This window comes from Asterias amurensis, chromosome 8, assembly GCF_032118995.1.
Source record: "Asterias amurensis chromosome 8, ASM3211899v1".
Taxonomy (NCBI): domain Eukaryota; kingdom Metazoa; phylum Echinodermata; class Asteroidea; order Forcipulatida; family Asteriidae; genus Asterias; species Asterias amurensis.
In genome coordinates, this window is record NC_092655.1 from 6,278,568 (window position 1) to 6,291,656 (window position 13,089).

The following is a 13,089-nucleotide window of genomic DNA, read 5'->3' on the forward strand; positions in this document are numbered from 1 at the left end:
CAATTTTCTGACAATTGACAAACACTGTGATGGTTTTCTGTGCATAAACTTACAAATATGATAATTGCTCATTTTTATATGATTATATGGATACATTTTGGTGCGAAGACTTTCACCTACATGCACATGTAAAATGTTTGTCTCTTATATTATAGCAATAAGGCCAAGTCACACAGGCCCCGATAACGAGAACGAAAACGATAAAGATAAAAAGGCATGCCCTCGATTGGTTGAATGAGTGTGGGCATATTCTGCGTGGAGCATTTCAACCAATCGAGGGCGTGCATTTTAATCATTATCGTTTGTTCTTGTTATCCGGTCCTGTGTAACTTGGCTTTTACTGTAGTTATAGTTTTGGTTCCTAAAGTGTATATTTGAACTGAAGTCACGCCATATGACACTGTTTTTTAAGATACACAGCATGAAGATGTTGTTTTATATCACATTGGATAATTTTCTCTGATTTTTCCCCTTGTAGCGATTGTGGAACAGGTCATGGACCACGCTATAGTAAACGAGAGGGCCAATCGGGATTTTAGGGCCAAGTTCCCTGACGATGTCTTGCAAGACAGCCTCGCTGGCCAGCTATGGTTTGGCGCAGAGGTACGTGAAACTGCCTCCACATTAACCATGTTAACAGATAATAATTGATAGAAATGGTTTAGGAATTTCAGACATCAGTATATTTAACATGCAAAGCCATTTATTTTTGAAAGCACAAACCTTTTTGTGATATTTTCCAAGCTTTCAGGAATATAAAACAAATTAGATTTAGCTGTTGCACTGCTTCCAACCAATATGACATGGGTTAAATGCCCCCAAAATTGTTTATTTCCTCATATTTGAACCCTATAATGCAGAGTCCTTGTCAAAGGCTAAAGTGGATAAAAAATACTTTAAATACTACAATGTGCCAGCTCGGTTCGTGCAAAGTGTTTTCAGGTAGTACTAGCAGGAATGTTTTTTTTTATATATATGAAGTTGTTTTTTGTTGTTAATGAAGGGACCCCATAATAGATGTAGGGCAGTTCATGACTCACAAAAGGTAGGCATTTGTTGTGTTGCCTGCGGGCATGTGGGCCATTCACCGACATGAAATCAGAGAAGTTTGTCAGGTTTGTATGTGTAAATGTAGGTTTCATTTAGTTGATGTGGCATGGCGTGTATATTGTATCCCGCCCCCCCCCCCCACCCGTCCTATTTTGTCTTCATTGTATTTTGGGAATCTCGGGAATTTATTAGAGGATTTGTTTTCCTTTTGCGGGGGAGGGTCATTGAGGGTTACTGCTGTACATGAGGGGAGAATAGGTTGTAGAATGGAGAAATCTTTAGGGGGTGTGAGAGTTTATAATGCTTCTTTTCACTGTTGTCCTGAACTCGAGGCTCAACAGGTAAATGGATGACCAAGCAAGGTTTAAACAGAGATTTTGGTTTAAACTATCTTCACTTTTGCGTGGTGTGATTTATATCATTTCTGGCGCGGAATTACATGCAGTTGCCCTGGGTCCTGGCCTTGGTGCCCCTTTAAAAGTTTCCCATTGACTTCAAGATTTTACAATATTGCAAAATGGACTTGCCTTCAAAAATGAAATTACAGGCTTGACAGTTACAAAATGTGAAAAGCATTTCAGAAGTTGTCAATTCAAGATGTTCAGCTTCTTGGTTAAACCTCAGTGCTCTATTGTTAAACAGAAGTGGGTTAAATATTGCGTCTGTTTGAGTATTTTGGTTCATGCAAAGTTTGGCCGCGCGCTCTGTGAAAGGAGTCAAATGAAGCAATTTCCTAATGGAACTGAGCCTATCCATCATAGACGAAACTAGCACTCTCATTGTCTGATCCAAACATCAGGCTTCTCCTTTCAGAAAACTACAGAAAACCAGCTATTGTTGATGTGAGTAGAGATTTAGCTTTTACTACAGACACAACAGCGTTTCAATCCTTACCAAATCATCTACAAAGGGTGGTTCAAACACAGTGTGTAAGCAATGGCTATGGCTGGCTGCACTGGCCTGGGAAACACAAATTCCTGGGCTGTATGGGTTCCATTCATGCACTAACCTTGAATGTAATCTGAGAACGAATTTCCAAGTAGTGATCAAAATCTAGTTGCTGTGGAAAGTTTGGGTAAATGTTGGTGTTAGGTTTAAACACAAGGAGACAGACCCAAAACACCCTTAAAAAAAAGCGAAAACAAACCCACACAAACAAACAACAGATCTCTAAGGAATAGCACTCCACACTAATGACACCACACCACTTTTGCTCAAAATACCCAGCTGTCAGACAAACATTCACCCACTAAAGCCAGATTCACACCTCCTGCGAATGTGATAGCAACTATGTTGCCACAAAACCGAAATGTGCTCAACTCTTTATAAACATTCGCAGCGAAAATAGGCCTGTGACGTCAAATTCGCTTTGCCTGAAGCATGTGCAGGAAGTATGAAGCGGGGTTTACGTGATCACTGCATCATGGACACGCCAAATGGCACTAGTTAGTACTCACCAGTAAACATCAAACTTTGACATGTACAGGCTCGTGTGTTAGTGAAATTTGACACTTTGTCTGAGATTTGGGTACATGGCTTCTATTTTTAGCATTAGTGCGGAATGCTAATCCTGAGAAGCCAACAACACAATGAAGACAGAGTGGGGGGGGGGGGGGCATGTACCGGGCCACATAATCAAGCTTAAATTTCCATTTACTTCATACTTGAATGTTGCCAGTTCTGTGTATAATGGAAACAGAATCTGAGCCTTCAGATAGTGTGATAACACAGGTTTGTTATTCCATGGCTGACCACACATGAACACTGTCTGCGACTATTTTGTCCGCTGTACTTGTACAGTACCTTTAAGTCTACCCATTTAAGAAACTTACAGGTCTTTGATACAACTGTGCCTTGTTCTCATGCAATCTAATCCAGTGTCTGGCTGCCGGCTCCACTATTATGAACCGTGAGATAGAGAGTGCTGCATTACGGCCGATAGCAAGAGGTCTTACAAGGAGCTTGGATGTCTTAAGAAGTATCTTAAGGGAGCAGTGCTACAAGGATCTCAACCACTACAGTGACAAGGTGCGCTATCAAACCCTTTTTTTGTAATACTTATTCCATGTCTGAATTAGCGTCTATAGATGGTTATGACTGGATTGTCGAGTCATCATGCATTAGCGACGCCCCTTAATAATAATAACATTTATAAACTACCTTTTCCAATTAATGCAAAGTGCTCAGAGAACAAACAAGAAAATACTGGGAATGGAATCGAAAACCAATTTGAAAACCACTGCAAGATCCAGCCTGCAGTATTCAGGTAGAGTAGAGAGTCCAGCTAACACCGCTATGGCTTTGGGGGGGTTTTTTTTGCCCATATTTCTATTGTCTCTAAAATGTTGTGCTAGATGTCATTTTTTTCAAGGTTTGCCTGCAAATTATGCATGTTATGTTGTCCATTTTGATTTTAATTTGCCCAATTTGCTACACAGGGAATACTTGTATGCATTTTTGGAATGGCTTTTGCCCACATGGCATGTGAGCGTTGGCTATTTGCACCGATTATTCATCAGACATGTTGGGAATCTGATATCTATGTTGATCAGAGACGTGTAGAAAAACCAAGAGGAAATCATCATCGCCTTACAGTTACGCTACATTAGGAAAATGATTATGACCCCTAGTTTTGCAATGAGCTTGTCGGGGGTTCATCGAAAGGCCACACACATCCAAAGCTATATGAATGAAATGTCTGCTCTGAGTCAGACAGCTCAAGAATCACATCCTGTATTAAGACCCTATCTCCACTGATGATGGATTTAAGTAATGTGAGAAGCAGGTCAGGTCAGAATCATAAGATTTGCATATTCATTGGGTGCTCTGCATAGTAATGAGGAGGGATTGTACGGTGGCCTTTAGAGAACATAAAGCTATGAATAAAATGTCTGCTCTGAGTCAGACAGCTCAAGAATCACATCCTGTATAAGACCCTATCTCCACTGATGATGGATTTAAGTAATGTGAGAAGCAGGTCAGGTCAGAAGCATAAGATTTGCATATTCATTGGGTGCTCTGCATAGTAATGAGGAAGGATTGTATTTAGAGATCATAGTACATGTGAATTGTGGGAAACTGGTGAGATAAGAAAGCTTTAGCCCTGTGTGCTCCAAACTGATTTGCATATATCGAGTGCTCTGATAGTACCTTGGCCTTTAGAGAATGCGAATTGTAGTCAACTTGTGTTGTCAGAGAGCTTTAGTCCTGTGTACTCTAAGCTGAGAATGAGATTTGCATATTCATTGAGTGCCTTGCATAGTAATGAGGGAGGATTCTACCGTAGCCTTTAGGGAACATCACATTGTGAGAAACTGCTGTGGTCAGCTTCAGCTATAATAATGTCTACACAGAGCTACTAAAAAAATGAGCGAAGATGGTTTGGTGGCTTTTAGGGATTTATTGATGTTCAGGTCAGACAGATTCAGCACACAGAGCTGAGAATGGCATCAGCTGCAATGCTTTAAGAAGCTGGATCTGTGTTAAAATGCCCTCGCCCATAAATACTCAATCTATAATATAAGTTTCATAGGTTTCATTGTTTCAGGAAATATAAAGGAGATCCACGCTTACAGTGTATGTTGTTAACATTTTGTACCGGTTGGCGTAACTTATCGTTTAGGAATTTACACATTCTTTAAAGACAGTGGACACTATTGGTAATTGTAAAAGACCAGTCTTCTCACTTGGTGTATCTCAACTTAATATACATAAAGTAACAAACCTGTGAAAATTTGAGCTCAATCAGTCGTCGAAGTTGCGAGATAATAATGAAAGAAAAAATACCCTTGTCACATGAAGTTATGTGCTTTTAGATGGTTGATTTCGAGACCTCAAATTCTAAACTTGAGGTCTCGAAATCAAATTCTGGGAAAATTATGTCTTGTTCAAAAACTATGCTACTTCAAAGGGAGCCGTTTCTTACAATGTTTTATACTATTAACCTCTCCCCATTACTCGGACGAAGAAAGGTTTTATGTAAATAAATATTTTGAGTGATTACCAATAGTGTCCACTGCCTTTAAAGAGCTTTTTCTCTATCTCTCTCTCTCTAATCACAGGTGAAGGATGGGCTGAGGAAATTTGATGAGATGTTTGCCGAGTTCGAGTTGAGCTACGTGAGCGCCATGGTCCCCGTGAAGACAGCGAGAGAGTATGATACTCAGCAGGACGTCATCGTTCTCTTTTGTGAGACTCTGGACAGGTCAGTCTCGATATGACACTCTTATCTTGCACCTTGGTGTTAGAATATTTAGCCATGATAACAAAATCCCAAGTGCATCTCAAACAGGGCCCAGTTTTATGGCTCTGCTTACCGCAAGTGTAAAATTGGCACTCAATTCACATTTAATGTTAGCATATTTCAGAGGTAAGCAAGGATTTTTTGCTTAAATTGGGAATATTATAACTAATACGTGTAGGGTGTGGGATACAAAATAATGCAATTTTCTGTAGGGTCGTTACCAAATTTGCCCTATGTTTAAGCATTCTTCGCTTACATAGCTAGCACATTCTGAAAGTTGGCAATAATCCTGTGATTGGGAAATGGTGCGGTTAGTGGAGCCTTGAAATTGCGCCCTGTTGGGCTCTGATTATGGTGGTATGCCTGGCCTGAGGCATAGCACGAATAGATGGCATTTTCACCAGGCAGTGTACATGTTCTATATATTCATATCAGCTTTCCAAATCTCACAAGTATAGGAGTACCTTATTGACTTGTACAATGTATCTGTGCGATGTCATATTATTCATATTTTAATCTGATTTTCAAACATTTGTTTCTAACTAAAATATTGAGAGATTAATATTACATGTATAAGGCCTTAGGAAGTCTACAAAAGCAATTATTGGTCAGCTTTTGTACTGTATGAAATGTTCATAGTGTTTTCATTGGGTCCAAATATTATGACTTGTCTGTGTCCATTACACTGTGATTTACAATGCAGTTTTGATTGTAATTTTGTAAGATATCAAATTTTTGTTGTGTTCTGCTATTTCATTCTTGCATTTTTGATGTAACCTCATTTCTATTTCAATGTGATTTAAAAGATATTTCATTTTTTTGTATGTAATTTTGCATTGCTTACAATATGTTTTTATTATCTATGTATTTGTGTATTTAAAATGATTGTATTTCTCACTTTGCATTTTCTTGTATATTGAATCCCGACCACCCCAAACCCTTCAAAATCCAGCTGTGTGTTTTGTTTGATTCTGTTGTATGGATGACTATACTTGTTAACTGCCTTACATAGAATCATCCTTACATTACTCTCATACTTAAGAGTCAAACATTTTGGGTGTGGAGTCACCTAGGTGTTGGATTCTGTTGACTAAGGAAGGATCCTATTACATTATAAATAATAATAATAATAATTGTGGCTTCTTATATAGCGCACATGTCCGTCACTCAGTGACGCTCCTGGCGCTGTAACACAGTATTTCCTGCAAGATGTGGGACTGTTTTTGAATTATGAGACCTAATTCTTATAGCACCATGTAATGTTTTACAAGGTGCTGTGGCGCAATTTGCTGCCGATCGGACCAGGAACACCGGGGCGAACCCCTTCTCTTTTCGATAAGTGCACTGGGTTCTTTTACATGCGTTACATAACACATGGGACCAACGGTTTAACGTCCCATCCGAAGGACGAAGCAATGGTGAAGTGTCTTGCTTAAGGACACAAGTGTCACGGCTGGGGATTCGAACCCACACTCTGCTGATCAGAAACACCAGAGTTTGAATTCGGTGCTCTTAACCGCTCGGCCATGACACTTCCACACTTCCATTATGTACTGAAAGTAAATCATTGATATTGTGAGTTGGTCCAAACAACAATTTTGATGAAATGGTTGAAGCTTTCACTGTGTTTAAAGTGAGAACTAAAGCTGTTTCTGAAAGACAGTCATGTACAAAATGTAGAAGTGATGGTTTTGAGAAGCTGAGATTTAAGTCGTGTTGTTTCAAAAACACATTATCTGTACATGTAGGCTGTGCAAGTCAAATACGTTTTTAAAAGTGCTAAATTTTGTGTCCTGTTAAAGCAACGTCATAAGCCTTTTTGAGGTATGGTGGACGTGATATGCGCGCGTCACACGCCGCGACTGATGCCAGGCTCACCATGTTGGTGGTCATTAGGTTTACGTGTAAACGCTGCGCCTCCTAAAATGCGCACTTCACTGAATAACATACATTCTATTTCTATAGTCAATACACACAAATTTACCACAACTTTACAGTGTTGTAGCATTGTGTCCGCCATACCTCAAAAAGGCTTATGGGACCAAAGAGGTCCAAAGTTCCCTTATGTACAAGACTTGCACGGTCTAATCCTGTTTTCCCACCATTAACGTACGTTGTACTTTCCTCTTTCCCAGGGCATTGAAGAAGGCTTACGTAACTCAAGATCAAGTGGATGACTATGACCCGGCGCTGATGTTCACTATACCAAGACTCGCTATTGTTGGGTATGAGCTTCAATTCAATACACGTTTATTCCATACTCTTGTTGAGAAAAAAAAAACAATTGTGAGAATTAAACAGTTCATAGAAATTTAACAAATCTAAAGTGTATTAAATTATACAGAAAAACAATGTAAACTAAAAGCAAATAATAAATTAATAACTAGGAATTAACTATGTACAATACAGGAGCGAGAGCATGAGGCTGTCAGATAAGCCGTGTTCAAAACAGTTTGCAAAAAAATCACTCACTTCACAAAAATTTAAGAATTGTGACCAAAAAAGACATTCGTTTTGCATAACAATTTAATAGATGTTGAATTTGCATCAGGGATAAAGAATATGATTTTGTTTTACCCTAACACCTAAGTGCTCTAGGTTGTGGTATAGGTCATGGGTTTGAATCCCACCCAAGTAATATGCCTGTGGTTTTTTCACAGAATTCGAGAAGAGGCAAATAATCTGTCACAAATTTGTGAGATTGAAAACAAAATTCCCAAAAGGGTTTTTATTTTGTGACCGATTTGTTTACTTCTGAGAACTTTGTATTGGTTTTTGGGGGTCAGTTTCCCTTGTGGTTTATATTGATAACTTTGTACTGGATGATGTATTCTCTTCTTCTTTATAGTGGACTATTTGTGTTTCCAAGTGGACCGTTGAATATGGAGAGGGATTCTCGTTACATATCTGAATTGTTTAGACCATTTCAGGGTCTCCTCCTCAAGATAAAGTGAGTTGTGTTTTCTTGACGTTTTCTCCCTGTGATTTTTTCAAAATAACCCCAATCTCCTCCGGCATAAATGGTACCCTGTTTAATGTAACAGGATCAGTTGTGTTGATGGTGGCAACCGGTTGTCGAATCCTCTTGTATGATTAGCAGGGTGAGGCTTACAGTGGCTGATCCAGAGGGATTGACCTTTACCCTTTGACACTTGGCCTGCCTGCCTAGCAAGTAACCTACTGTTTGATGCCCCTTGGTTCACTGTGCTTTGTGTAGCTTTAGGGCCTTGTCACACGAGTCCACCAACTGCAGTGCGTGCTACAGGACCACTTGGGTAGCACATCAGTCACGATCTCCAAGAATAATATGTTAATATTCAACTGTAAATTAATTCTCTAGTTGCCTGTAGATTGCCTTGTGTACTTTCTCCAACATGTCCAACTTCAACATTAACCTTAAAACTTGCTTGTTATAGCTGGTCTTAAATAGCTTTAAATAACGTCATTAGCAGAGTTCTTTTTCTAAGTGTACCCGAAGTGTCTTTCTGACAGATATGGCCCTTTATAAATGTCCATTATTATTATTATGATTATTACTATTATTATTATTATTATTATTATTATTATTATTATTATTATTATTATTATTATTATTATTATTATTATTATTATTATTATTATTATTATTATTATTATTATTATTATTATTATTATTATTATTATTATTATTATTATTATTATTATTATTATTATTATTATTATTATTATTATTATTTACAGGGAGTTACTGGAAACACTGCACGAGGAGGAGCTTATCCTCCTAGAGAAAGCACTGTGCAGCACCAAAGACTCCTGGGAAGATATCGAGAAACAACTTAACGAGATGAGTCTGAACTACGACACCCCACGCTCCGGTCGGTCACGTCGCACCAGCCGCAACCCGGACTCCATCTGCCTGTCACCTTGCGACAGCATGATGACAGAATGCTCCATGATCAGCTCCAGCTTCATGTCGACACCAGAGGGCGCTGATCTCATGCAGAGGCTGAGCTTCTCCGAGTCGTGGCACGAACTCTCCCAGGAGGTGCTGAGCGTCGAGGAGGAGGGGTTGCCATGCGAGGCCTCGGGGAGTGATGCTAGGGTTCCTTCGCCACGAACATCAGGAGTTAAAGTTGTAAGGAATCATTCTGATGCAGTAGTGGAGCAAGGGGCGGCGTCGTCGCCTCATGGGTATAATGAGGTTGAAGAGGAAGGGAACGGGGACTTGAAAAACAATAACTTCTTTGCGCTGAGGAATTCAAATCAGGAGAGTAATCATGAGACGAATTCTCCCGTGATTGAAGCACCCCCTGCAGTGAACGGGGACAGGGTCGATAGACCCAATCATCCCCCTCGCCTGACGAGGGAAGATAGCGGACTGGGATCAGCTCCAGAGATGGAGCTTATGGACTTGTTCATAAACGTGCCACCGATGCTCCAGAACAGTGTGGAGGTTGAACTGAATGGCGATGGTGGACTCGTCAGAGTCCACAGTCATGAAACTGTGCCTCACAGCAGTAAAACAAACCCAAGCCTGCTTAGAATAGAGACGGGGCATTTACAGGACTCTGTAGGGGTGAGTACAAATGGGGAACGCCCGTTACCTATAACCACACCCAACGGGAGTGACTTTGCCCCAACGTTTTTCGGTAAAGGGAAGCCGAGCACTGAGTTGAGCCTCGTCGGGGCCAGGACTAGTCCCACGGTGAATAACAGACATCACTTAGATTTCACCTCGGAGGGGCCTGTGTCGCCGTCTCGAATCATCCGCCAGAACTCGCTGGATTCCCCGTCGCCAAACAACCACAGCGAGCCCACCTCATTCTTTCAGAGGATTCGTCATGGGTCTGGTCGCCGGTCGTCCATGTCGGACCAGGAGTCCTCCCGCGCATCAACGCCGAATCGTGACATCTCAGCAAGTGCAATAAATCGAGTGGAAGGGAGTCGCGGTGTGAGGCGGGTGAAGGTACAGTCGGAGGTACCGGGAGACGGTGATGGTGACGGCGATAATGATGGGTCGTCCAGTTCATGCTCGTCATCGTGCTGTGGAGGGGATGATGAAGTGTGTAGCTATCAGTGGGAGTCTGATGGAAGGTAATTGTAATAATAATCAGGCATGATATTTTCTTTACTTCAGTCGATTTCTGAAATTTGTTTGTTCTTAGGCAAATCTAAAAAAAAAAAACATATTAAAAATTGCCATTTCTGTGTTGTTGACGATGCAATTGATCAAATAAATCTGCCATCCATTGAAAGTTGTCATGATTTTTGTCCATCAGTGACAGTGACAGTACGTCCTATCTATCTGAAAACAATGATGAGTTTGAGATCGCCATGGCGATAGAGGCAGCGGAGATTGCCGCTCGACAGGAGATGAGGTCCCATTTCAGAAGCTCAAGCGATCTTGTGCACAGGCTCTTTGTCTGTATTGCAGGTATGTGAATGTATGCTGAGTTTGGTTTTGCTTAGCACAACTGTACTATGTTAAGCACAGTCGCAGTTTTTTGGTAGGCTCGATTTACAGACAAAATATTTGCACGATTTCATGGAGTCGTTCAAGTTGCACTTACCATTTGACACAATAGATGCACAATAGTTTGAAAGTGTGGCATAACTCATCATGGGCCAATGTCATTGCTCTGCTTCCCACTGCATTTTGTACTTTGTGCACCATTCTCCGCAAATTGTCCACCTTGCAGTAATTTGATCTTGTTTTGATTGAAGGTGTTGCTGATCAGCTCCAGACAAACTATGCCAGCGATCTGCGCAACATCCTCAAGACAGTCTTCATAATGTGTGCCACAGAACCTTACTACATGCCCGTCGAGGAAACAACAACAAACAACAGTCCAGCTGAGGAGCAGATAAACGAGGCGTCGGGTGCCGGCATTGCGGCATCAGGCACCGACGAAAAAACCCACAATCATTCGCCAAAAAAGAAATCATCACCTCCGAACGGCAAAGTCCATTTCGAGAGTAACGCACCCACCAACGGATCAGTCTCAAACGAGGACGTCTTCTCAAATGAAAATTCTGAAATAGTGAACACGTCGAGCGCTTCTAAGAGCTCTGCCTGTGGGGAATCCCAAAATGATGACCAGGGACCCTCATCAACTGGCGACCAGGTTCAGGAACCGTCTAGCAGCACATCATCCTGCGACGCGGTCGTTGAATGTGTGGCTGAGACGTCAGCAGTGTCCGACGGCTCCACCCCTGAGCCAAAAGAGAGAAAGAGACACCGGAGTGGCTCACGGAATAGACGGACAACGGCATACCAAGGTGGGTGTCTCATTCAGTGTTTTTGTTTATTTGCTTAACCATTAAGTTTATGATTGCGATGTTTATGAAATGTATTTTTTCATTCTTGTTTTATGTGGTTATTGTATGAAGAAGTGCTCTCATTTTAATCAGCATTTTGCAAATTGTTGTTGTGGTTACTGCTTTTTAACCTACTGTTGACTCTTCATCCACTGTGGTTTTGAATATTAAACCACAGATATTATCCTGCCATTATTATATTAAATGTGATTGATGCATAATTCAACATTTTATGCTCAATGTTTTTTGATTACAATGTTTTATCAAATGTATTGTTGAATCTGATTATGTGTTGTTGTTGTTATTGTTTAAAGAATTGATCTCTTTTGATCAGCATTTTGCAAATTCTTAATGTGTCTACTGCTTTTTAACTTGACTTGAATCCCTCTTCTGTCTGTCTAACTATTCAATATCAACCACTGTCGTTTTGAATAATATATAAACTATGCTAGCCTGCAATATGGTATGATGTGTGGTGAATTTGTAGTACTCAGTCAAAAAGTCTCTAACTTTCTCTATTTTTTCTTCTTCTTCTTTCTGATGCATTGTCAATTGTCCTATGTGTTATTTACTCATTGGATTTTTCCACCCAGTATTTATTGGTATTATAATGATTAGTACTACATGTATTGAATGGTTTATAAAAAGTTTTATGGCAGTTTACACTAAAAATATTTACAAAATACACTCTTATTAAAAAACTCAGTAAACTTCAGTAAACAACCTTTTATTTAAATGGGTAGAATTACAAATAGTACATTATACTACGTTGGCCGCATTACATACAATTTGACCCCCTTCATTTATTTTATCAATTTATTAAGTTAAGCATCTTTAATATAAGAAATTAAATACTGAAAGCAAATTTTGAAAAATTAATTTGTTTTTCTTCTCTTTTGCTCCTAACTTTGTTGCCGTTCCTGTAGACCCACCACTGTGGGTTCCTGATGACAGTGCTACTGAATGTACCTCATGTAAGGCGTTATTTACAATGCTCCGACGGAAACATCACTGTAGGAACTGCGGAAGGGTAAGAATCTCTAGAATGGCAGGCCTTCCGCTTATCTTTTAAAAAAAGTCTTTTTTTTTTTTTTTTTTGAGTAGCCCACCGGGCAAGTAGCCCTTTCAGCAAATATTCTTTGCCCACAGGAACTAGGAGCCCAGATTTCAAACATGTATAGTCTTTAATGCATTACCTGATGTAAAAAAAAACTAGTTACAACCAGTTGTGCATAAGCAGTTACAAGCAGTCAAATGAAGTTACATTCACACACATGAAACTAAGTCAACACATTTTACAAATGTATTAATGTATTATTTAAACATGAAAGACAGATATTTGAGCATTATAAACAAGTAGGTTGCATAGTTTCTAGTAAAGGGGAGGGGGAGGGCAGCTGGTCAAATAACATGATTGATCTTTGATTTACCAGTAACATTTTGTTAATGTAGTTAGTGATGTGCAAAAATTTGGTTCTTCAATAAAACTGGAGTGTGTT

General features: G+C 39.9%; 1 protein-coding gene across 2 annotated transcripts in view; it reads left to right on the top strand.

The window, feature by feature from the left end:
• Positions 1–13,089, top strand: part of LOC139940414 (lateral signaling target protein 2 homolog) — a 29,994-nt gene that overhangs the window by 13,426 nt on the left and 3,479 nt on the right. For both annotated transcript variants that reach the window (XM_071936648.1, XM_071936649.1), the window contains exons 3-11: positions 479–603; positions 2,929–3,078; positions 5,112–5,254; positions 7,429–7,518; positions 8,142–8,243; positions 9,014–10,366; positions 10,552–10,706; positions 10,997–11,551; positions 12,517–12,620. In XM_071936648.1, the coding sequence (XP_071792749.1) occupies positions 479–603; positions 2,929–3,078; positions 5,112–5,254; positions 7,429–7,518; positions 8,142–8,243; positions 9,014–10,366; positions 10,552–10,706; positions 10,997–11,551; positions 12,517–12,620 (2,777 nt within the window). The remainder of the gene's footprint in view (positions 1–478; positions 604–2,928; positions 3,079–5,111; positions 5,255–7,428; positions 7,519–8,141; positions 8,244–9,013; positions 10,367–10,551; positions 10,707–10,996; positions 11,552–12,516; positions 12,621–13,089) is intronic.